Here is a 22,344-nt window from a genome sequence, read left to right on the forward strand (position 1 = left end):
CCCTGTGCCATAACTGGAAAACTCCCTCGAGGCAGAAGGTCTGGACAATCTTCGAGAGTGCCTTGTTTGTTTCCCAGCTCTCAGGATTCATTGCCTGATGTCTGAGATCTTGAGCACATATTTTGCCTGTTTTTTGATTGTTTCAGGTGGGTGCATAAATCTAGTTTTTGTTACTTCATCTTGGTTAGAGTGGAAATCTTGGACTTTTACCTTTTTTTAAAAAAATTAACTTTATTTATTTATTTATTGGCTGCATTGGGTCTTTGTTGCTGCGCATGAGCTTTCTCTAGTTGCGGCGAGTGGCGGCTACACTTCGTGGTGGTGCATAAGCTTCTCATTGCAGTGGCTTCTCTTGTTGTGGATCACAGGCTAGAGGTGTGCGGCTTCAGTAGTTGTGGCACATGGGCTCAGCAGTTATGGCTCAAGGCTGTAGATCACAGGCTCAGTAGTTGTGGTGCACGGGCTTAGTTGCTCTGTGGCATGTGGGATCTTCCCAGACCAGGGATCGAACCCATGTCTCCTGCACTGGCAGGCAGATTCTTAACCACTGCACCACCAGGGAAGCCCCTTGGACCTTGACTTTTAAGGTGAGTCTTTAAGATACGTAGATAAGTCTTTTCAGCATGGTAGTGTTTATTCTGAAGGCATTATAGCATTTGCTATTGATACATATAAGTGACAGGTTAGGTTGTATTTACTTCAGGTCAGTTCAAAGGCATTTATTGGGCAGCTACTGTGTGCCAGGCACTGAGTTTGTAAAGATGAACCAACCCCAAAGGGCCTCTGCCTCCCTGGCATCAGTTTACAGACACAGCAAATAACTTTGGATGGAACCAATTATAGGACTTGCGTATGACCCATGCTTTTAATATTCCCTCCTTTTTTCTGGTGCCTGCCAACACCATCACTGATTTTACATCAACAACAGCTGGAGGAAATAAAAAACTCAAGTCACATGATTTTACTAATGGTAAGCAGCCCTTAGGCTTAGACTTAGGGGCAGAAGTTGAAACTCTAGAGGGAAATATTTTATGCTGATGAGCTTCCCTGTTTCACACTATTACTCTACTCCCATAACCATAACAGAAAGTTGGCTCTGTTTCAGATGCGAGAAAACAAAGCCTCAAATGGTTGCACCTTAGACTCTGCGGGAACAAAGCAGGCTGGAGAAAGGGTACAAGGTTGATGACACTGAGGTGTTGGCTTACATATAACCCTCTTCATAGTGATTCCAATTTTGAGGTGAGCATTTTGTAAAAGTTGTTTGAAACAATATGTTGACCTTTCATGAGCTGGAGTAGCTGACATTTTGCCTGGATCTGAGCCAGGTTGGGTACTATTCTAAACAAGAAATCAGTTATCCCATCTGCACTGAAGGAACTTTTTCTGATCATTTGTTAAAGCTATATTTCCAAGGCACTGTGTGAATTTAATTAATTTCACCACCACCATCCCCTCCTTAATAAATTCCTCACACATGTGGATTCACTAGGAAATTGAATTTCATCTTTAGAAAACAAACAACAACAACAAAAAGGACAGACACCTAAAGGATGAGAGATTAGTTTGGTGAAAGCCCAGTGATCAAGTCAAAATGAAAATGCCTCTCAAACTGTAATGAGATGAATCATATTAAAATGCAGATTCTGGTTTTAACAGGTCTGGAATGGGAGCCTGAGATCCGGCATTTCTCACAAACCCCCAGGTGATGCGCTGCTGCTGGTGTCTCTGTATCACACTTGGAGCAGCAAGGAGCTCGAAAACATCAAGATGTCATTCATGTCTTATTTTACCACTAAGTCACTGCTGTAGCCTGGGAACCCTTCTCAACTGGGGTTCAGTTTAGCATAAATTGTTCTCTAAAGTTCCTTCCAGCACTTAAAAATGCATAATATTCTTGAAAGTATAGGTCTAGCTTCCCTGCCTTCATGAATTCACCCATTCTACTGACAGACATATATTCAGCACCTACTACAGGTCAGGCACTGAATAAGGTGCTAGCTAGTTAAGTATGCGCTAGATCAAACCCCTGCACTAAGAAATCAATTCAGAAGGAGTATCAGGCAATGATAACAAGATGTCATACGTGCTACAAAGCTGCTTAAGCACTGGTTGTTAAAGAGTACACAGAGGGCTGAGAATCTGTGTTTTGGATAGCAGGTAGGAGGGAGTCATCCTCCCGTGGTTCTCAGACTTGACTGTGCATCTGAGGCATCTTGTTGGGCTTGTTAAAATAGAGATTGCTTGATCCCACCCTGAGGCTTCCAAGAATTTGCTCTTCTAATACATTTCTAGGTGATGCTGATGTTGCTCATCCGGGATCGTACTTTGATCTCTGTTCTATTATAAATAATGCACTGTGCTAGACTTCAGGACCCCAAAATGAATGGAACATGGGGTTTTGCTCTGGAATGGATGACTAGAAGGAGTCATAGCTCAGTGGAGGAAATAGGCTTTCCGCCCCTTTACCCCATCCAGCATGGTTAGGGCAGCTTTTGAAGGGGGTTGAAGAGAGAGAGAGAATGTGTAAAGTGATGGTTCTATGCCATATGAGCTTTGGAGTAAATGGTCTGGGCTCACACCCAGTTCTGTCACTTACTGCCTTGGTCTTAATACGGTAAGTGCTGTAAAAATGATAGCTGGGATCGCTTCGAATAATAATAGCAATGATTCTGTCTTGAGAGAGGGAGACAGCAAAGACTTCTCAGAGTAGGTGATACATACTCTGGTGTGATGACTAAAGAATGACCAGGAGTTTATGAAGTAGATCTGTTAGGCGTCAATGGGTAGGGAGGTGAGCGGATGGTTCTAGGTGGAAGACGTCACCAAGGTGTCAAATAACACACTGCTCTATTCACTGAGTACTTTCTGGTAAGCACGCATGTATCAATATTACAGCTTTGTGAATAGAATCAAATTTATAATTCTTTGGAGAAATCTAGCTCTTTAAAGAATTCCTATGTATGACACCCGTGTGAAGTCAAAAAGAAGACAGATTTCAATAGCAAGTTCATGGTGAACATGGACTAGAAAGTTCTGGGTTCAAGTCCCAGATCTGGCTCCTAGCAGCTCGGCCACACTTGGAGTTCATGTACATATATTCTTTCCATTTTTAGCAACCCTACAATGTAGCTGCCATCATCATTACTACCAGTCTGCAGAGAGGGAGACTGAGGCCCAGAGAGATTCGATTAACATGTCCGAGGTTATTAACTAGAGAATCCTGGCACAGCCAGTATTTGATCTCAAGTCTACTAGATCAAGTTTTATATTTCGGGATTTTTGCTTTTGTTTGATTACTTCAAAAGAAGATTATCCATACTTAACTGATGACTGGACACGCCAAGAAAATGTGTTAAAACTGCAGATTTCCAGGCTCTTTTTCTGGAGGTTCCAGTTCTGTGGGTTTGGGGTGAGGCCAAGAATCTGTATGCTTAATTACTGACTCTCTTCCTCCCCATATGAGTGGCCCTGCACCCTGGATGCTGGTAACACCCCCTCCCTACTTGTCCTTTAGCCTAAGAGAGCTTGCTCACCTCTGGGTGGTCTCATCACCCCTACTGACCTTTCAGCTCTTACTTCATCAGTATAACCAACTCCCTGCCTTTAATTCCCTCCACTTAAAATACCCAGAGTAGTCTGTTTTCCTGGTTGGACCTTGAATGAAATCTGTCTGCAGGCTGGATTTTGATTTCCTGTGGCTGGAAGCCATCCTCTCTGCCTGGGTTACGTAGGACAGCAGAGGGACTGCTGCACAGCCTGGAGCGGCACAAACTCTGTCTGATCCCCAAAGTGCCTGGAGCTGGGGTCCTCTGGCCCCATTATGACAAATGAGCTCCAGGACCTCCTGCAGGGGAAGGGATGCTGACTTCCCAAGGCCAATCTTTAGGCCAGTCGTCCTGCCCACCAGCCCCACTGGGCTCAAGTTCATAGCTCCTCGGGACAAGTCATTCTAAACTGAAGGGCTATGACATGCAATTAGTACACTGGCCACATGGAAACAGGGAGGCTACTTATACTATTAAAGCTATTCCAGCTCTTACAAAGAGGCCAACAGTGGTCAACTGAGGTCCTCTTGAAAAAAATGAATACACTGCCCTTTGGTCATAGTTGGAGGGTATTTTTCCTCTCATAAATGGTGCCTCATGGTTTTTGAAATCTAGTATACCAACTGAAGCAATCATTGCAAAGAAGAATTTTTCCCCATCTGGGGACCAGGAGTATCTTGGGGAACTTCCAAGTCACCACAAAGACCACAGCTGAAGAAATTCTAGACATCCATTTGGCCCACCAGTGGTAACCTGTAGACTACAGGAATGCTGGATAGGAAAGTTAAGAAGTGCTTCCCTATCTTCTGGGTCTTTCTAGTGTTCCTTCTCCCTCATCCAGTCATAAATGCATTCATCCATACACCCTACATATACACATCCAGTGAATATTTATTCAGAACCTGCCTTGAGCCAATCACCAATGAGCAAAAGCAAACACGGCCACTGAACTCAAGGAGCTAGTGGCAGAGTCAGATGTGAGTCAAATAAAGACATAAACAAATGAAAACCACCACATGGTAACAGCTACAAAAGGAGATACATGGAGACTCAAGTTGGGGAAGCTTTGGGTTTCTTTGGGCCCCAATGAAGGGGTGATGAGATGCAGACATCTTCCATGAGGTATGTTTTTCTCTTACATTCTTATAGCTTCATAGATTGTGAACTACTTTAATATACGTTATCTCACTTTATTTTCACATCAGTTATGCAACGACAAGATTAAAAAAAAAAAGAAGCTTAAGCATTATTGTAGAGGAAGCTAAAATAGATGAAAACATAGGTAATGGGACAAGGGTAAATTAGAGAGGGAAGTGTTTACAAGTCTGTTCTTCATTGATCAAAAATTGGTGGCCCCGTCTTCAAATGCAAGTGCCCAATTATAATCCAGAAAGGCAGAAGAAGTGCCATGAACTTACACACACATGCTAGCATTTGAGCTGTGGCAGAATTTGGTTAACCTATAGTTACACCTAGTTTTGCTAAGGCAAACAGAGACAACGCCTCCTATTGAAAAAAGGTGTCCTCTAGCCCCTGAGGAAAAGAGCCTTGGCCACAAGTAATAACAGTCCCCAAAAGCAACAGCTATCATTGCAATAACAAAGGATGCTTTTCACACGTTCTGAGCGTGAAAAGGCCCAATGGTCCTTCATCTGCTACCTCTAAGTCATGCTCATTCACTTGGATGATCTCAACTAAAAATAAAAAAAAAGGTAATACGGTTGTTTTTAGGCTCTAAATTAAAAACTATATAAAATGGAAAAGAGAAAATTCCATTTACTAAAGACTTGTAGCTTCAGGAGAAACACTGGTGTCTCCCGGTAAATATTAGTCAGCTTGACTGAACGGTTAGTGCATTCACACGATGATCACATTAGTCATGATGGGATAGGTTTAATGTGGCATTAAATTATCCTGCTCTCTCAGTCATCCAACATAACCACATGCTCTCTCAGTCATCCAACATAACCACACTTTCTGAAAATAACATGCTGTATGTCCATGAAGGATCTGAGGTGGGTGGGATGGGGATCTGCTCCATGGGATCACTCAAGAAGCTCCCCCACTTTGCAGCTGTACCTCCAGGGACACATGGGCCCATCATGGTCTCAGCTCAGAAGCGTGCACATCATTTCTGCTCATATTTCATCAGCCAGAACGAGTCACAAGGCCCAACGTAACTATAAGAAGGCCTGGAAATTCAGAGGAACACATGGACTCTTTGGTGAGCATGACTGTCTCTGCCACTATCACCTATTTCCAAAGCTCTACAAAACTGATCCAAGAGAGGAGGTACTATCTTTGCCATAATTCCCCAAACCACATCAAGGCACAGGATTTCCTTTAAGCTTTTGTTTTTGAGTCTTTATAGAAAATGAGAGGAGTGTGAGTACTTTTTGAGCTCCTACTAAGTAGCCAACACTTTATGTGATGGATACAATACACTGGCTTACTCAGCCTCATGACACCCTCGCTGTAATGTAGACTGCTTAAAAATCCTTATCCACCTTTCCCAGTCCTGTTGCAGCTAGGGTTCTGGAGACATACATAGAAGATTATGCCAGATATAGGTTTTTATACATTCCTATGAGATTTGGGAGGTGGAAATGAAGAGGACAAACTTCTGATGTTTTAACTGCCACTGCTGGCAAGCAAGCCTGGCAGCATCGAAACGAAGCGTCAATGGCAGCTGGCTCGGAGCTGCAGTGTCCAATCACCAGTTTTCTGTGTGTCACGAGGCAGGTGCAAGGTTCCAGCATCCTTATCCCAATTTCCTGATTCCTGGATCACTGCTCTGGTTCTATGTAATTTCAACAGTTTCAGGGGCAACCTCCTGGTTCCCCACTTTCCTGATTATATCAGTTTTATACAGTTCTGCGGGTCATTAAGGGAGATCCAATCAAAAGTCTTCTCATTTTTTATAAGCAATTAATTCCTTACAGTAAATCTTTTTCTGTTTAAGTTACCTAGAGTGGTTTCTTTCTTTTTTTTTTTTTTTAAAGATTTATTTTATTATTTATTTATTTAGGCTGCATTGGGTCTCTGTTGCTGCACATGGGCTTTCTCTAGTTGCGGCAAGTGTGCAGGCTTCTCAGTGCAGTGGCTTCTCTTGTTGCGGAGCATGGGCTCTAGGCTTCAGTAGTTGTGGCGCATGGGCTCAGCAGTTGTGTCACACGGGCTTAGTTGCTCTGCGGCATGTGGGATCTTCCCGGGCCAGGGCTCGAACCTGTGTCCCCTGCATTGGCAGGCAGATTCTTAACCACTGCGCCACCAGGAAGTCCCCTTAGAGTGGTTTCTATTGCTTCACTGTGATGTGACTGACAACATTTACTAAATACTGCTATACATAGAGGTTCTTCTAACAACTTTTCTAAGAACTCTTAATCGTTGAAATGAGTAAACTTGTACTTTCGGGGAATCTAGGTTTGAGTTAAAATAACTCCAAGCATAAATTTGTTTGAAGTCTCATGTTTTAGCTTTAAAATTCATGTGAATGAACTCCATAATAAACTCTATTCTCTCAAAATTCCAAGAAAAATTCATGTTCCTGGAAAGTACACTTTTGCATTCAGTGGTCTTATATATTCTCTGAGAAAACCTATTTATCTAAGAGGTGATGCATACCTTATTTTGAGAGGCATTTAATCTGTGTAACAACTCTGAAAAGTAGGTCCTATTATGCCCATTTTATAGATAGATTAACTGGGACTTAGAGAAATAACACAAGGTGTCCAAGATCCAAAAAGCCAGGATGTAAAAACCTAGGTCCTTCTGTTTTCAAAGGCACAAGCTCTTTCCACTACAACACACAGACTTCTAAGGAAGCAACAACTCATCAGTTCTTAGCTACTCTGAGCATTGGTTTGTAAACAGAGGTTTGATTAGTTCATTCAGCTGGTATATACTAGTTAGTTCTCTCTTCCACAGACATCAAAAACTGCAAGCATCTGCCTTAAAATGGTGCCTATCTCACCTTATAAAGAATTCAAAAAGAGAAGATGGATGGAGCATAGCAGAAGAATCTGTAGATCCAGAAAGAAATGCCTAAAATTCATGTTCCACGTTGCTGGTCGCCCAAGAACAGCACTATTATAACTCTGCACACAGACAGAGTGATGATAGATTTGTGAAGCCTGGAAACCTGATGCAAACTGAAGTCAATAGGATCCTGGGATTATGATGGTATCCAAGGAAATATTTTGGTTTGAACTCCTACTCTGGTGCCTGCATACATTTTTTGAAATAATTAATTAATTAATTAGTTAATTTTATTGGCTTTGTTGGGTCTCCTTTTGCTGTGCGCGGGCTTTCTTTTAGTTGCGGTGCACGGGGCCTACTCTTTGTTGTGGTGTGCAGGCTCCTCATGGCCGTGGCTTCTCTTGCTGCAGAGCACGGGCTCTAGGTGTGTGGGCTTCAGTAGTTGCAGCACGTGGGCTCAATAGTTGTGGCTCACGGGCTCTAAAGCGCAGGCTCAATAGTTGTGGCGTATGGGCTTAGTTGCTCTGCGGCATGTGGGATCTTCCTGGAGGATCTTCCTGGAGCAGGGATCGAACCCGTGTCCCCTACCTTGGCAGGCGGATTCTTAACCACTGCGCCACCTAGGAAGCCCTCTGTGTACATTTTATTTCTCTCTCTCCTTCTCTACATATCTGACGGCCGGCTAGAGAATTCTTCCATCAAGACTTGCTGGAATATTTCTATGAAACGGTATGTGGTCTTGGTGGGAGTCTACGCCTTCTTAGTGATTCAAGTCCTGTCTCTTTCTTTCCTGGAGAAATGAATCTAAAGATGCTCTTTGCAAACTGACCCAGTTCTTCAATCTGTCAGCTACTACAGATGCAGTATCAGACAGAAGCATGTAAAATCACAAGGGGGTTTTCATCTACCTAAACAGTTATTTTATGCTTTCCAACTCAATATTTTACCCAGGGCTTTCCCAGCGCTTAATAAAACTGCCTAAAAAATTCTGAACGTATCTTCATGACACTGAAGGAATCTCTTGATAATCTTATTAGGGATGGCTATTTCTGGACCAGAAAAAAAAAGGTAATTGGGAAGAGATTAAGTGCCTATTATGTGCCAGTCAATTAGGCACAGATCAAGTTATTTAATTCCTATAACAGCACATACATAGAAACACTAGCACCCTCATTTTATATATTAAAAAAAAATTCAAAGAAGCTAAGTACATTGCTTAAAATCACCCAAATAATAAGTAGAAAGGCTAGCAATGAAACTCAGGTTAGCCTGGCTTGAAAGTCAACCATCTTTTCAAGATGACGCAATGCAGCCAGTAAAAAAAATATTGTCAGAGAGCTTGAGAAAATAGCTCCAAGAATTCTAACTTCTGGATCTAGTGTTTTGTTTCCAGGTAACCTGAGGAAACATTTTCCAATTGCCTGAATATTTAATAACGCAGGAAACGAAAACAAATTGTACTATTTGGCCTTTACTGTGTGTTTCATAACAGAAGTGGAGGAGAGGGTTTTATTCTAGGAAAAAGAGAAAAAGCACCATATTTCAAGTCAAAGTGTGTCTATAAAGGGTAAATGATGTGGCATTTTAGCTGAGAGCAAATGAATGTTAAAAAGATTTTGCAGTTTTGATTCCTACTGACTAGTGGTTACTGCTCGAATATACCCCTCCCTCTCCTCACATCTCATCTGTCTCTCGGTTGCCTTTTTATGGAGATTTTCACTGTCAAAAGCAGCTTGGTACTGTGACAGCAGTGCTCTTACCTGCTCTGTGCAGCCCCCAGCTCTGTCACAGTGGACAAGGACACCCCCTCCAGACCTCTGCCACTTTCCGAGGAGACGACACCAATGATCCTTGAGGTCATTTCCTAGCCACGCTGCTCTGTCCCCTCCCTGCTTCCCTGCCCTCATGGTAGCTTCCAGCCTGAATAAAAGAAACTATCTTTTTCTCTAAGCCTCTCAATTGTCATCCCTATATCCTTCTAGCATCACCGTGGGAAAAAGAAATCCTGATCAAAACTCTAGAAGGGGCATAACACCATTTATTAAGCAGGAAGCTAAAAATATCAACTTGGGACTGTCCAAGATGTTTTCATCCAACACGGTCAGGAAATGAAGTGTTGGGCTCAACCACACTTTTCTTATAACTAGTTATCACTTGTCATATACATATCAGACCCATGTTCAAAAAGGCAAAATGTAGACACTTTTGTGATTTTTTTTTCTATGTTTGCCTCCAGATTCATTCTCTGCCCTTCTCTGCCTTGCTCTGTGCTCCAAGATGTCAAACTCTAACTGATCACTCAGACTCGCTAGCTTCTGGCTCCCAGTTGCGTGCAGCCAATTGGAAGCATAGACAGGAGATTCTAGGGCAGAAGAGAAGGGTAAAGGGTATTGACCTACCCCCAACCCTCCCTGGGACACTTATGCATCTCCCAGGGCTCTGGTCCTTACTGGGCTGAAGTAACTTGTTCCCTCTGCTCCTCAGTCCCAGGAGGTGGGAACAGCTTCCTGCTGTTGCTAAGTGCTGGGTGCTTTTCCATCCATCGTTGGTTCCTTTAACCCAGCCCACTCTTCAATAAACAGTCCCTTCATTAAACACTCTTCACTTAACCCTTCAAGACGGACACCTGCCAGGACCCTAACCAGCATCACTGCAATTGCCCGTCTGTATCTAGCGAGTGATTTACACGTGCTCTTCTAAGAACCGTGGCAAATGCAGAAGAGAAACAAGACATGCTGCTGGTCCTCACCATGCTTGAGAATCCAGGTGGGGACACAAAGCTGTCCAAAGTTGTCATACTTGGACTCAAACAAGGCAGTATCTCCAAAGGCCTAAACTTGTCCTTTGCCTCTACCTCCCCCCAACCTTTCACCAAAACATACGTGTCCTCAGTCCCGTTCACTCAGGGCCAGTGTAATTATCTAGGGAACAGTGGCTGGGTGCGTGGCTGGTTAGTTCTGGATGCCTTCTTCTGCCTCCCCCCTCCAAGCCCGCTTTATTGCGAACTCCTGCAGATTCTCTCTCTTAAAATCTCTCAAAGCCATCCAACATCTCTTCAGTGCCTCTGTCCTGCTCTAGTAGAAGCCAGGATTATTCCTCATCTCCATTTCTGCAAGAATGCTCTCACTTCTCCCCCAGCCTTCAGTCCTGCCTCCCACATCCAGTCCATGCTTCACTGTGAGGCCCCAGGGATCTCTGTTATGTTTTTCCACTGCTCCAGACCCTCCCAGGATAAAGTCCAACCATAAAATGGCTTAGCTCTGATTATGACGACCTTTCCAGACTCTTTACTTATTTTTGTATTTGCCTGCACCGGGTCTCAATTGTGGCCCATAGGATCTTTAGTTGAGGCATGTGGACTCTTAGTTGCGACATGAATGCAGGATCTAGTTCCCTGACCAAGGATAGAACCCGGACCTCCTGTGGAGTCTTAACTACTGGACACCAGGGAAGTGCCCTTTCCAGACTCCTGACACAGTCCTCTCATCGACTGCTCCAAAGGGACCGACTTCCAGTTCTTTAACAGAACTATGTCTTTTCTTGCCTTGGTGCCTAGACTCAAACTATTTCTTTTGCCAAGAATTCCTTCTCTGCCTCCCTACCCTGACCTTTGGCCTGGCTAACTTCTATTTTATGATTCAAGTCTCAGCATAGACATCACTCCCTCTGACAATCATCCCCTATATCCCTCATCCAACCCCCACCAAAATCAGAACTGTGGATTAAGTAGTTTTCCTGTGAGGCAGCTTCCACAGCATCCTTTAGTTCCCTCATCACCCTTCCATAGTATTGTTTGGTAACTGCTGGCGTGCTTGTACCTATTCCCCACCTGATGGTAAGCTGTGTCAGGGCAAGAACTCTTATCACTGCTGCAGCTTCAGTATCTAGCAAAGAATGACCAAAACCATTTATTTAAAAGTTGAAATTAAGAAAAGGAAAGATATCTCAACCAGGTTTAATGGACAGGGGATGTCAAAATTCCTATTCTAGTATTATTTAGAAACAGAGGGCTTATCTGTCAGCAGACACAGGCCTTGTATGTCCAAGTGGGTGTTGCTCTAAATGGTGTCTGCAGCTCTCTGTGCCCCAAACCCATCCTCTACTAAGGAAAATAAAATTCCACGCATGCGTCGAAGGATGGAAGGGCAGGGACTGCTCTGTGAACCCTTCTCTCTCTCCCTTGTCCCCATGACCGGTAGGTGATGCCTACCCGCAGGAGAGCATTGGGGTTATTTTCAGAGGCTTCATTATCTCAGCTGGAAAATCCTGGGGCAGCTTTTTGCAGACCAAATGGAGTTCAATTAATGTAACAAGAGCAAAGGATCAAGACCTAAATATTGAGAGTCAACACTAGCAAAACCTCTCAGTACCCAGATGGTCAAGTTCAATGTCTCTAAGTGCTCTTAGAAGAAAGGAAACTGAGATTTTCCTGGAATGGTGTTTAGAGGCACAGGAATGGACTAAAATGAACTCACTTCACTGGTATATTGATGAAATCACAGAACCAGGCTTGGCAAGCCTTCTCCTCAACTCTTTCTCTCAAGGCTAACTAAAGATACTTATATTCCCTTTGTAGCTTGCTTACCATTGCCAGGGAAGCCTTACTAATTCATCTCCCACTGATTAAAAATGTATGATAATTAGGATGAATACAGTACTGAAGTGTATCTATGGAGGAAACTGATTTTCTTTTAAATAACAAGGCTATGAAAATGTTTTTTAAGCTCATTAAAATGAACCTTTGGTGCACTCTGTTGTATACACAGATGCAAATTATAAAAGGTTCTTAATGGGAAAAACACAGTGTCTTGGCCACTCATGTTCATCTCTTCTCCCTTAAAAGATCCCAGTAAAAAGACAGTAAAATAGGTATAAAACCCACAAGAAAATAAGAGAGGCAAGAGTTCAATGCATGTTTGAAGGACAGACAGCAGTGGAGCCAGGTAATTGACTACATGGTGGAGTGAGAGGCAAAGAATTTACTACTTAAAGGGCTGAAGACAGGATTTCAGTGAAGTGTGAGCCCCTTGGCTCTGCAAACCTGCAGGGGCTTGGAACCTCCAGAGATAGAGCTGAGAGTGATGCAAGGCTGAAAACAAGGGTCCTGTGTGAGGTCTGAGGTCTGCAAGCTGAGTGGTGGGGCTCTCAGAAAGCTGGCAGAGGGAGGTTCTCTTCTTTTCCCACCACCCACACCCAAGGAAAGAAACTGGATGGTTCTCCCCAAGGTAACTCAAACTTCCAAACACCAACATTTGTAGAATTGGAAGGAGTCTCTTAGTATGGCTGACTCACCAAGAAACAACTGTACATGAATTCTCACCAATGATTAAGCCCCGCTCCCCACACACATAGGTCCCAACAGGCTTCTTAGTCTCTCCGTGTAAACAATGAACAGACAACAATGGATCATCAGACATTTGAGGAAAATCTCCAGCAGGGAAGACAAAATCGAAATGAAGAGAAAAAAGGTAACTGGAGAAACAAAGAGCACAAACAAAGAAAAATAAACAAAACTATTTGTCTACACGAAAGAAGAGAAAATATGACATCCATAAAACAAGAACAAAGTTCTCTTAAAAAAGGAACATTCAGAGAACAAAAAAGAGCTAAAATATACTAGCTGACATTTAAACAGGATGTATTCATGACAAGGGTCAAAAAAATAAAGTAAAAAAATATGATGAAAATAATAGAGAAAGAAACAGACTTAGAAAATCAGTCTAGAAAGTTTGACATCCTTCTAACAGCAGAGGCAGAGATAGAGAACAAAGAAAACAGAGGAGAATTTTATTAAATAAATCATATGAGAAAACTTCCCAGATCTCAGACATGAGTCTCTGGATTGGTTTACAAATGGGCTGCAGATTAATGATAAAAATCCATTGCTTTTTTGTAAAATACATCTTTTAGATTTATTTGATTTTTAAACTACCTGCCTTTATTTTTTAAATTAATTAATTAATTTACTTATTTATTATTTTATTGTCTGTATTGGGTCTTTTTTTGCTGTGCGCGGGCTTTCTTTTTAGTTGTGGTGAGTGGGGACTACTTTTCATTGCGGTGCGCATGCTCCTTGTTGCTGTGGCTTCTCTTGTTGTGGAGCTCGGGTTCTAGGTATGTGGGCTTCAGTAACTGCAGCACGTGGGCTCAATAGTTGTGGCTCACGGGATCTAAAGCACAGGCTCAATAGTTGTGGCACATGGGCTTAGTTGCTCCACAGCATGTGGGATCTTCCTGGAGCAGGGATCGAACCCCTGTCCCCTGCATTGGCAGGCGGATTCTCAACCACTGCACCACCTAGGAAGCCCACCTTTATTGTTTTGATAAAACTTAAACTTTCATTTAAAATAACTTTAAAAAAGGAGCGTCTTACCTATTTTCTTAGGTCTGCTATGAATGCTCTGAGGCACGCCTCCTTACTTTGTCTCATGATGGATGCTTAAAAATAATACAACTGATTAGGGCTTTATTTCCTATGTCAGATTTCTAACTCATTCAGTGCAACCTCCCTGAATTTCCCCTTCCCAACCACCTTTAAACAAATTGTTCAAATAATACTACTTATTCAATTTTCCATATTTCCCAAATGCAGAATGTGAGCACAGTTGACACAAACACTAAGGCTCATCTCTTATTTTATGCATATTCTTCCTACAGTAACAAAATATGTCACTGGGCTTGTCTAAGTAAGAAACAAGAACAGATCGAAAGACAGACAGATACATATGTGACAGATAGATAGAGAGAGAGACAGAGAGAGACAGAGAGAGAGAGAGAGAAATGGCTAAGACTTTGTGAGCCTATGAGTTGGGAAACTGGAACTGAAGTTTCTGCAGAGAGCCAGAAGTCTCAAAAGGCTAAAACCCTTTGTGAAAGAATGTCTCACAAATACTCTCTGTTCAACAGCTTGGGTAGATGACCTGGAAACTTCTCTCTGCTGGAAAGAACTCTCCCCATCCGTCTTGCACCCAGGAATGAGGATATTTTGATTGAAAGCTGCATTTATGCCATGTTTATGCTGTCAGGAATTAGAGGATATCTATATTAAGTCATGTAACCATCACAACAATCTTATGTGGTCAGTGTTTTAAATCACATCTTATAGATAAGGAACCTGGGAATCAGAGCGATTAGATAATTTGTCTGAAGTTAAAGGGAATAAGTGGCAGAATTGGGATTCAAACCCACATTTTCTAACTTCAATCTAGAGTTTTATTCATTGATATTAATCTGGGCCTCTGTTGTAGATATTTAAACTGTGTCTCTACTTACTACAGCACCATTATAAACTGATTTTACATTTTTCCTTTGTTTCTAAAATGTAACATCAATCATGATCTGCTGGTGATATTTTCAGTTATGAGGCCACCATGATGTGTCCAACCAAGAGTGAAGAAAAACAGAATAAAGGAAATACATGTTTTGCGAGCCTCTTAACGGGAGAAACACTTTTCACAGGCAAGGGCTTACAGTGGAGAGAGGAAGGTTATAAGTACCTCATGAATGTACTATAAGAAGGGATTTTTCAATCGCATTCTAAGTTTAAAGAGTGTAGTTGAGAATTCTACATAACGTATTGGTGCAGGGGGTATAATAATGTGTCCACAAACACTGGGAAAGGGAGAAAATAAGGTTAAACCAGTAAAATGGTTACTCTTCTGCTGGGGGTCAGACCATCTGTTTATAAATGTGTAACTACAGGATTTGGGATCATCTGAAACTCTGAATGAGGGGATACGGGAGCAACTTCAGGGAGCCAGGACTGGAAAATGATTTAATTTGATCAACAAAACTAAGTCCACTGTTCTGATCCCCATCAGGAATAAGACCATGTGAACTGAAGGGGGCAGGGGAGAGCCACGTGAGGGAACCCCAGTCCATTTACATACAGACCAAAGGAGACAGGGGTCTCAGTAGTACAGAGATTAACACAATGGCCACCTTGGCAAAGCTCTTCTGATCTGGGAAGGGATGGCTTCCAGCTTCCTCATCTAAAATATACTTCTTATGGTCGACTGGCATACCTTGTATTGATAACCTTGATGACCATTTAATTTCTCACATAGTTGGCCTACATGGAGAGAACACATTGCTTAGGCTGCCTTGAAAGTCTGCAGTGTTTCTGTTAGAGTTCTGGTGTTCTGCTTATTATTGAGAGTTGTCCTCCAATATGGCCTGCCCGTAATTAGGACATACAGATCCTCCCATGCAGGTGTTTACATCCACTGCAAGTGCACTGCCCATTACAAGTGCATCTGGTTTGTTTGGCTAATAGAAGTCCACCCCGTAGAGATGGATCCAATGTCACTGTGCCTCTAATTAGGTTTCTGATCCTCTGTGGCTGAAGCTTGGGTGCTGGATTGTGGTGACATCACTGAGGGCACTTTGTGGGAACAGATCCACGGGTCCTATAGGATTTATCAGATCACACCCCTCGGAATCAGGGTGTGCTAAGTGGAGCTTTTCCATCTCAAACCACAACAACGCTTCCTGTGAATTATTTGCTTATGCACTGGTAATAGAGATGTGCACTGTTTTTCAAGAAAGATCGTGTGCCTCGCTCCATAATTTAACCATGTAGATTTACAGTGGGGTCTGTTACTAGTACACAGAGTCATGAACAAAGCTTTATACACCACCCATTGTATTGGTCCATCTGCTTCCAACGGGTTTGGTTAACGAATTGTCTTGGTTTAAGTTTGCTGAGCCTGGCAGGATAGAACTGTGCTTTGTCTCTTATTCCCAAGACTGCTTAGTGGAAGATTTTTTTAAAAGAAGGTTTTGAAAAGGTAAGAATACCAAAAATGGGCAGATAAATATGCCATTTATCATTTATTAATATATCATATTTTTTGAATGCCTGCTTTGTATCAAGCAATGTTCTACAAAGCTGGTATTTTTTTTTTTTTTTTGCAGTGTGTGAGTTTTTCTTTATTTTAACTTTTTATTTGGAAAGAATGTCTAAGTTACAGAAAACTTGGAAAATTAGCAATTGTGCCAAGAATATATGAATACCCAGGTGTACCTACTGTGAATATTTCCCTCCATTTACTCTATCACTTGCTGCTTATGTCTCTTCATAACAATTTTTAGAAAGCTAGCATATCAAAATAAAAGCATCGGGCATCCCAGACCTCGAGGGTCTTCTGGCTTCAGGAACTGGGTAATCAAGTTAGAAAAAAAAGAAATCACAAGTCATTATAAAGGATGCTATCATGAATGGATGTACACACAGGTATCACAGGACCTGTGCTACCGCTGTGCTGAGGCGTAAAGGGTGACTAGGAAGCTGTCAGGGAGGCAAGCGTAGGGCATTCAGAAATTGTTTAAGGGCTCCCGGGGCATAAAGGATAAGACACAGAGGAGCTGGACCCTTAGGAAAGATCCAAAGCTGCAATACTGAGGAGTTTCAACATTAGTGAAGGTGACAGGAAGCCACTTTGAGCAAATGGATAAATGCTGAGTGTTTCACACTCTCTTGGCTAGCTCCGAGTAGGGCAGATCAGAGGGGGTGGGGGAGGGGCAAACGAGAAACTTGAAAGCACCCAGTAGAAAATATGTCCAAAGAGTCTAGAGGAGTTGGGATAGTCTGGGCCTGGACTAGGGCAGGGGCATGAAGGCAAAGAGCTGACTATGAAACACAGGAGACATTTAAGACGAGGAATTAAAAAAAGCTATTGTAATCACTGACAGCCAGCACTAGCAGTGACATATTCTTGTGGATTCAGTGCCTGCTGGGTGACCTTTTTCACGGAAAGAGCAGCGATGCTACCTGCTGTTCTATGGCTGTTTCAATTTGAGAAACTGAACATTAGAGCTTTTAACGCAAACTACAAGTAGCGGTGTGTCACCAGCTGAGGGGATTAGCCCCGAGATGCTGAGGTTTTATCATCCAGGAGACCGTTAATTCCTGGCTGTAGTGCTTTACAGTTCAGGTACATTGTTCTGCCACGCGCTAAAATCAGAAGCAATGGAGTGTCATGACTAAGAAACTGAGCTTGGCGTCAGCCAGGCCTGGTTCTGAATCCCCGATTTCCCGTTGGCATCAACTAAGTTTCATTGTCTGTAAAATAGAGACTACAGTCCCTATGACCAAGGGTTGTTATTTGGGTTAAATGAGATACTTGCTTAAATTCACGGCTAAGTGGTGGAGCTAAGATTCCACTGTGGATCTAGCTGACACCAGAGTCAACACTCTCCCTTTCAACGTCTTTCCCTTTTATGTTTAACATATGCATGATTTTCATTACTTTTTAAAATGCTACACTTTCGGTTTCTATTTGCCTTTTGACCCTTGAGTTATTTCCTTCTTAGAGAGCTTTTAAAAATCCATGAAGAAAGGCTTTCTGTGCTTTGGTTTTGTTATTGATTTTCTAGTTTCATTCCATGATCATCAGAGAATGTTGCTTGTATTATTTCTACCTCATGGAACTTACTGCATTTCTTGGTGACTTAATCTATGGTTAATTTTGTGAATGTTCTATGTGGATTTGAAAAGAAAAGTGTATTCTTTATCATCGGGGTACAAAGATTGTGAGGTATCCAGACCTCCCTTAATTATGTCGTTTGGGTCTTTTGTTATCTTTATTTACCTTTTGTCCAATTGCCTTGTCTTAGATTGAGAGTAGTATTGAACTACCTAATTTTAGTAGGCTTCTGTTTCTTCATGCATTTTCTGCAGATTCTGCTGTAAAGGCTGCTGCTTTGTTACTTGATGTGCATTCACAAGGGTTGAGGTCTGTTCCTTGTGAACTCTGGCCTTTAGCATAAATCAGTTCTTTGTCTTGTTTTGCACTTTTCAGTCTGCACTGTGCCCTGTCATATACCAAGATCAAAATCGATGCTTTTCGTTTTTGTTGTTAGTTTGCATTTGCCTTGTATAATCTGCCCAGCCCTATATTTTTTTGCCTTTTAAAATTACTTTGTGTTAAAGTGTATCTCATACTCAGTGCAGAGTTGAATTTTGCAGAGTCCATATTTCTGACTGGTACATTATACTCTGCCCAGCGTGAGACTGGAGTTTCATAAAATATTTGTTTCTTTTTCCTTTTCTTCTTTTATTCAAACAGGGTTAAGATTCAAGCCTCTTTTTTTTTTTTTTTTCTTCAGTTTTATTGAAGTACAATTGACAGACATGTAGGACAGTTAAAGTTTACATCATGGTGATTTGATATATGGATACATTGTGAAAGGTTAATTTACTGTTAGAAGTTTTGGGTCTGTTTAGACCAAAATCTGCTCCTGGACCCTTGGGCATAGTTAGATTCTCATTTTCAGTCATGCCCTGCTGGTTCTCACACCCCAGGAGGATAGGCTTTCCCTCACCAGCTAGGAGGCCCTACATGTACTTATCAATGGGCAACTTGTAGAGCACCAATGTAAAACTCTAAAAATGGGAACTATATTCAATATCCTGTGATAAGCCACAATGGAAAAGAATATGAAAAAGAATGTATACACGTATAACTGGGTCACTGCTGTATAGTTGAAATTAACACAATGTAAATCAACTATCCTTCAATAAAATAAATTTCTTAAAAAATGCATTCTTTTGGACTTCCCTGGTTGTGCAGTGGTTGGGAATCTGCCTGCCAATGCAGGGCACACGGGTTCGATCCCTGGTCCAGGAGGATCCCACATGCCATGGAGCAACTAAGCCTGTGCACCACAACTACTGAAGCCTGCGCGCCTAGAGCCTGTGCTCTGCAACAAGAGAAGCTACCATAATGAGAAGCCCACGCACCACAACTAGAGAAAGCCCATGTGCAGCAACGAAGACCCAGTGTAGCCAATAAGTAAATATTTTTTTTAAAAAATGCATTCCTTCTACTAGCTTAACAGAATTAAGCTTCCAATATTTGAACTAAGGCCTGATGTCTCCCCAATATTCTCTAAAATGTGATTAAATGCTTGGGAGAAATGCTATAGCCTATAAGTCCACAGCTGGAAGGCACCCTAGAAATTAACCACTTCTACAATATTCCGAGTTTTCTAGTATCTGTATTTTTCTGGTAATGGTAAACTGACACTGTGATTCATTCTGTAGGCATGAGAGTAAAGTCCAGTTGTATCACATATTAGCTATATGACGACAGGAATTTACGTAAGCCCTCAGCCTCAGTTATTTTTATCTGTAGAATGGGGATGACGGTAGAGACTCAGAGCACTAAGCATGGTTACAAACCCAAGGACTAAGCAGGAAATGAGAAGACCCAGGCAGGTAATTAGTCGAATCCCCTAAATGTAAGGCAATAGGAGTGACTAGTAGAGTTCATTTCCTTTTCAAAGGTGAAGACTGGGCTCCTATAGACGGGAGCCCTGGCTGCAGCAATATAGGCCTAATGATATCATTAGATGCTCTAATTTTTCTAGAAAAGCAGAAATCTGGCTTTTTTTTTAAATAATTTTTTATAGCCCAAGTGAAAGTTGCAGAAACCTTTTTTTTGGGGTGCACCACGAGGCATGTGGGATCTTAGTTCCCCGACCAGGGATCAAACCCACACCCCCTGCAGTGAAAGCACGGAGTCTTAAGGGCTGGCAGCCAGTGAGGTCCAGAAATCTGGCTTTTTAATGTGAAATTTCCCAACTATTCAATGCAGCAACTAACTCACATTTCTTTCCAACCCTAGAGAGACCATTAAAAAAACACATCTGTGGGCTGGGGACACCCGTCGTCTGCCACTTTGCAGTGTCTGGGCTGAAGTAATTAGCATGCTGTCCAGCACAAGATAGGCACTGGATAAATTATGAATTCATCAGATCTGAAAGCTTAACCTCAGACTCTTGGGAGAAAGGACTTGTTTGAATGGGTGGGTAAAAGGCCAGGGAAGAGGAACCTCAGTAACCAGGACATCAACTGTGGGCCCAGGAAAGTGGTAGAAATTGGGGGTGGGGGGTGGGGACAGAGAATAGGTGGGAATGGACCATGTAAGAATTCTGCCTCCTTCCCAGTCTGCCTTCTCAGACTCATCTTTTGCTCATACGCCCTGGCTCTCTCACACGATGGCCGATCTCGGATCCCTGTGCAGATAGAACTGACATAGGAGACGAGGGGGGAGCAGGCTGGACCCTGCAGCTGGCTGGGGTCAGAAGTTAGCAGCTTCCTTAGCGTAAGTTTACTGGGAAGAGAACAAAAAAGCACCGAGCTGTGAGCCAAGGAGGCAACTTTCTCCCTGCTCCTATTTCCTTGGGTTTTCCCCATCAGCAACTCTGAACCTGGCCAAATACTTCCTCCTCGGGTGGGGTGGTGTTGCAGCTGTCCCACACATGTTATAAATAAGGGCCATTTTTAGCATTTGAATGTGGATGCAAAGGTCACCAAGATTCCCCCTTCACTGCCTCAAGTTCTCTCTCTCTCTTTTCTGCATGTCTTTTATTTTCCTTCCAGATGTGTGTTTTCTATGCAGCGGAGGTAAAGGAAGACTTTTGGGGGAAGAGGGACCCCAAATATCATTTTGCTGGACTTCTTCTCATTGCCATGGGTTGGGTTACATATCTATCCTGTGGCAAAGAAGTCATGGATAGACTTTGGGAAATAGCACTCCAGACTCGGATCAAAGCCACTCCTTTTTCTCTCCTGAGGATAAAGAGAGCTTCGGAGCCGAAAACATTAAGGATCCTCCCATCAAACCCGCCAAGTACACAGTTGAGGCCACCGAGGCCCAGAGAGGCTGATTTGCTGATGACTAGCTAACATCAATAGTATCATAGCTGATATTCATGGAAGGTTTTCCTGGGCTAAGCACTTCACATAGATTTCCTCATTTAATCCGCACAACTCAACCAGGTATCGATTTCAACTATTTCCATTTTACATATGACAAAACTGAGGTTCAGTGCTCCGAGAAACTTGCCCAAAGTCACATAAACTGGCAGAGGCAGACCCAGGGAAGACACATAAGATCATGACTCCATTGATTCAACTCTTTGCAGAACCAGAGCTTAGTATACAAATTCTTCATGAGGATAAAAGAAAGGAAGAAAAAGAAGGCTGGAGGAAGAATGAGAGGGAGGCCTAGCTTGACATACACATTCCTGCATCGTGGTCCTTTCAGGCTATTCTCTGGAAACCATCGAGTGTTTCCAGAACACGAGCACAGCCTGGTAAAAGCTCCCTTTCAGCTGCTGAGACATGAGGAGGGCGTTAGCATCTTTACCTGTTCTCAGGGTCAGCCAAGGCCATGCTCCGTGTGACGAAGCACATCTTGAGGGGGATGCTTTTCCGGTCTCTGTGGAAGGAGAAGGATTGCGACGACAGAGGCTCTGAGGAGCCGCCCCCTATCCGCGGGGATTCCGGCGGAGGCGTTTCCCACCCGATCTCGGATACTGGGGAGCCTTTCTTCACATAGGGCGTGGCTTCCCGCATGTACTTCACTGCAAGCAAAAAGGCAACAATAAGCACTTTTCAGTATATCAGGGCTGAATTTCTGGAAAGTCTGACGGCGTTTTTCAAACTTGCATTAGATACGCTCAATACAGAGCCTCAAATTCTGAACAAGATTCATAATTTCTATTCCTCTCATAATAGTTATTCTGTTCCTTAAGGTATGTACCAATGTGGTTTTTAGAACTTGCCATTAGGATGACCTGAACTTGAGAATTACTCTCAGCTTTTTTCAATTATAATAACTTCTATCGTTTCTGATTATAAGGTGCATTCTGGGAAAAAGGCTGAAAAACAAATGGGAAGAGAGTGACAAAGCATATCTTAGGCTAAAAGACACCTTTGTTATTCAGTTATTCCCTACATTTGTAGGGAATCTGGTGGCCACATTCACTGTCTCTGTCTCTATTATTCTGTTGAGAAGTAAGGATAGGC

General features: G+C 42.5%; 1 protein-coding gene across 1 annotated transcript in view; it reads right to left on the bottom strand.

Moving 5' to 3' along the window:
* Window positions 1-22,344, bottom strand: part of SNTB1 (syntrophin beta 1) — a 225,977-nt gene that overhangs the window by 104,173 nt on the left and 99,460 nt on the right. Inside the window, exon 3 of the mRNA XM_057735334.1 lies at window positions 21,683-21,899. Coding sequence (XP_057591317.1) covers window positions 21,683-21,899 — 217 coding nt within the window. The remainder of the gene's footprint in view (window positions 1-21,682; window positions 21,900-22,344) is intronic.

This window comes from Hippopotamus amphibius, chromosome 5, assembly GCF_030028045.1.
Source record: "Hippopotamus amphibius kiboko isolate mHipAmp2 chromosome 5, mHipAmp2.hap2, whole genome shotgun sequence".
In the NCBI taxonomy this organism is placed as follows: Eukaryota; Metazoa; Chordata; class Mammalia; order Artiodactyla; family Hippopotamidae; genus Hippopotamus; species Hippopotamus amphibius.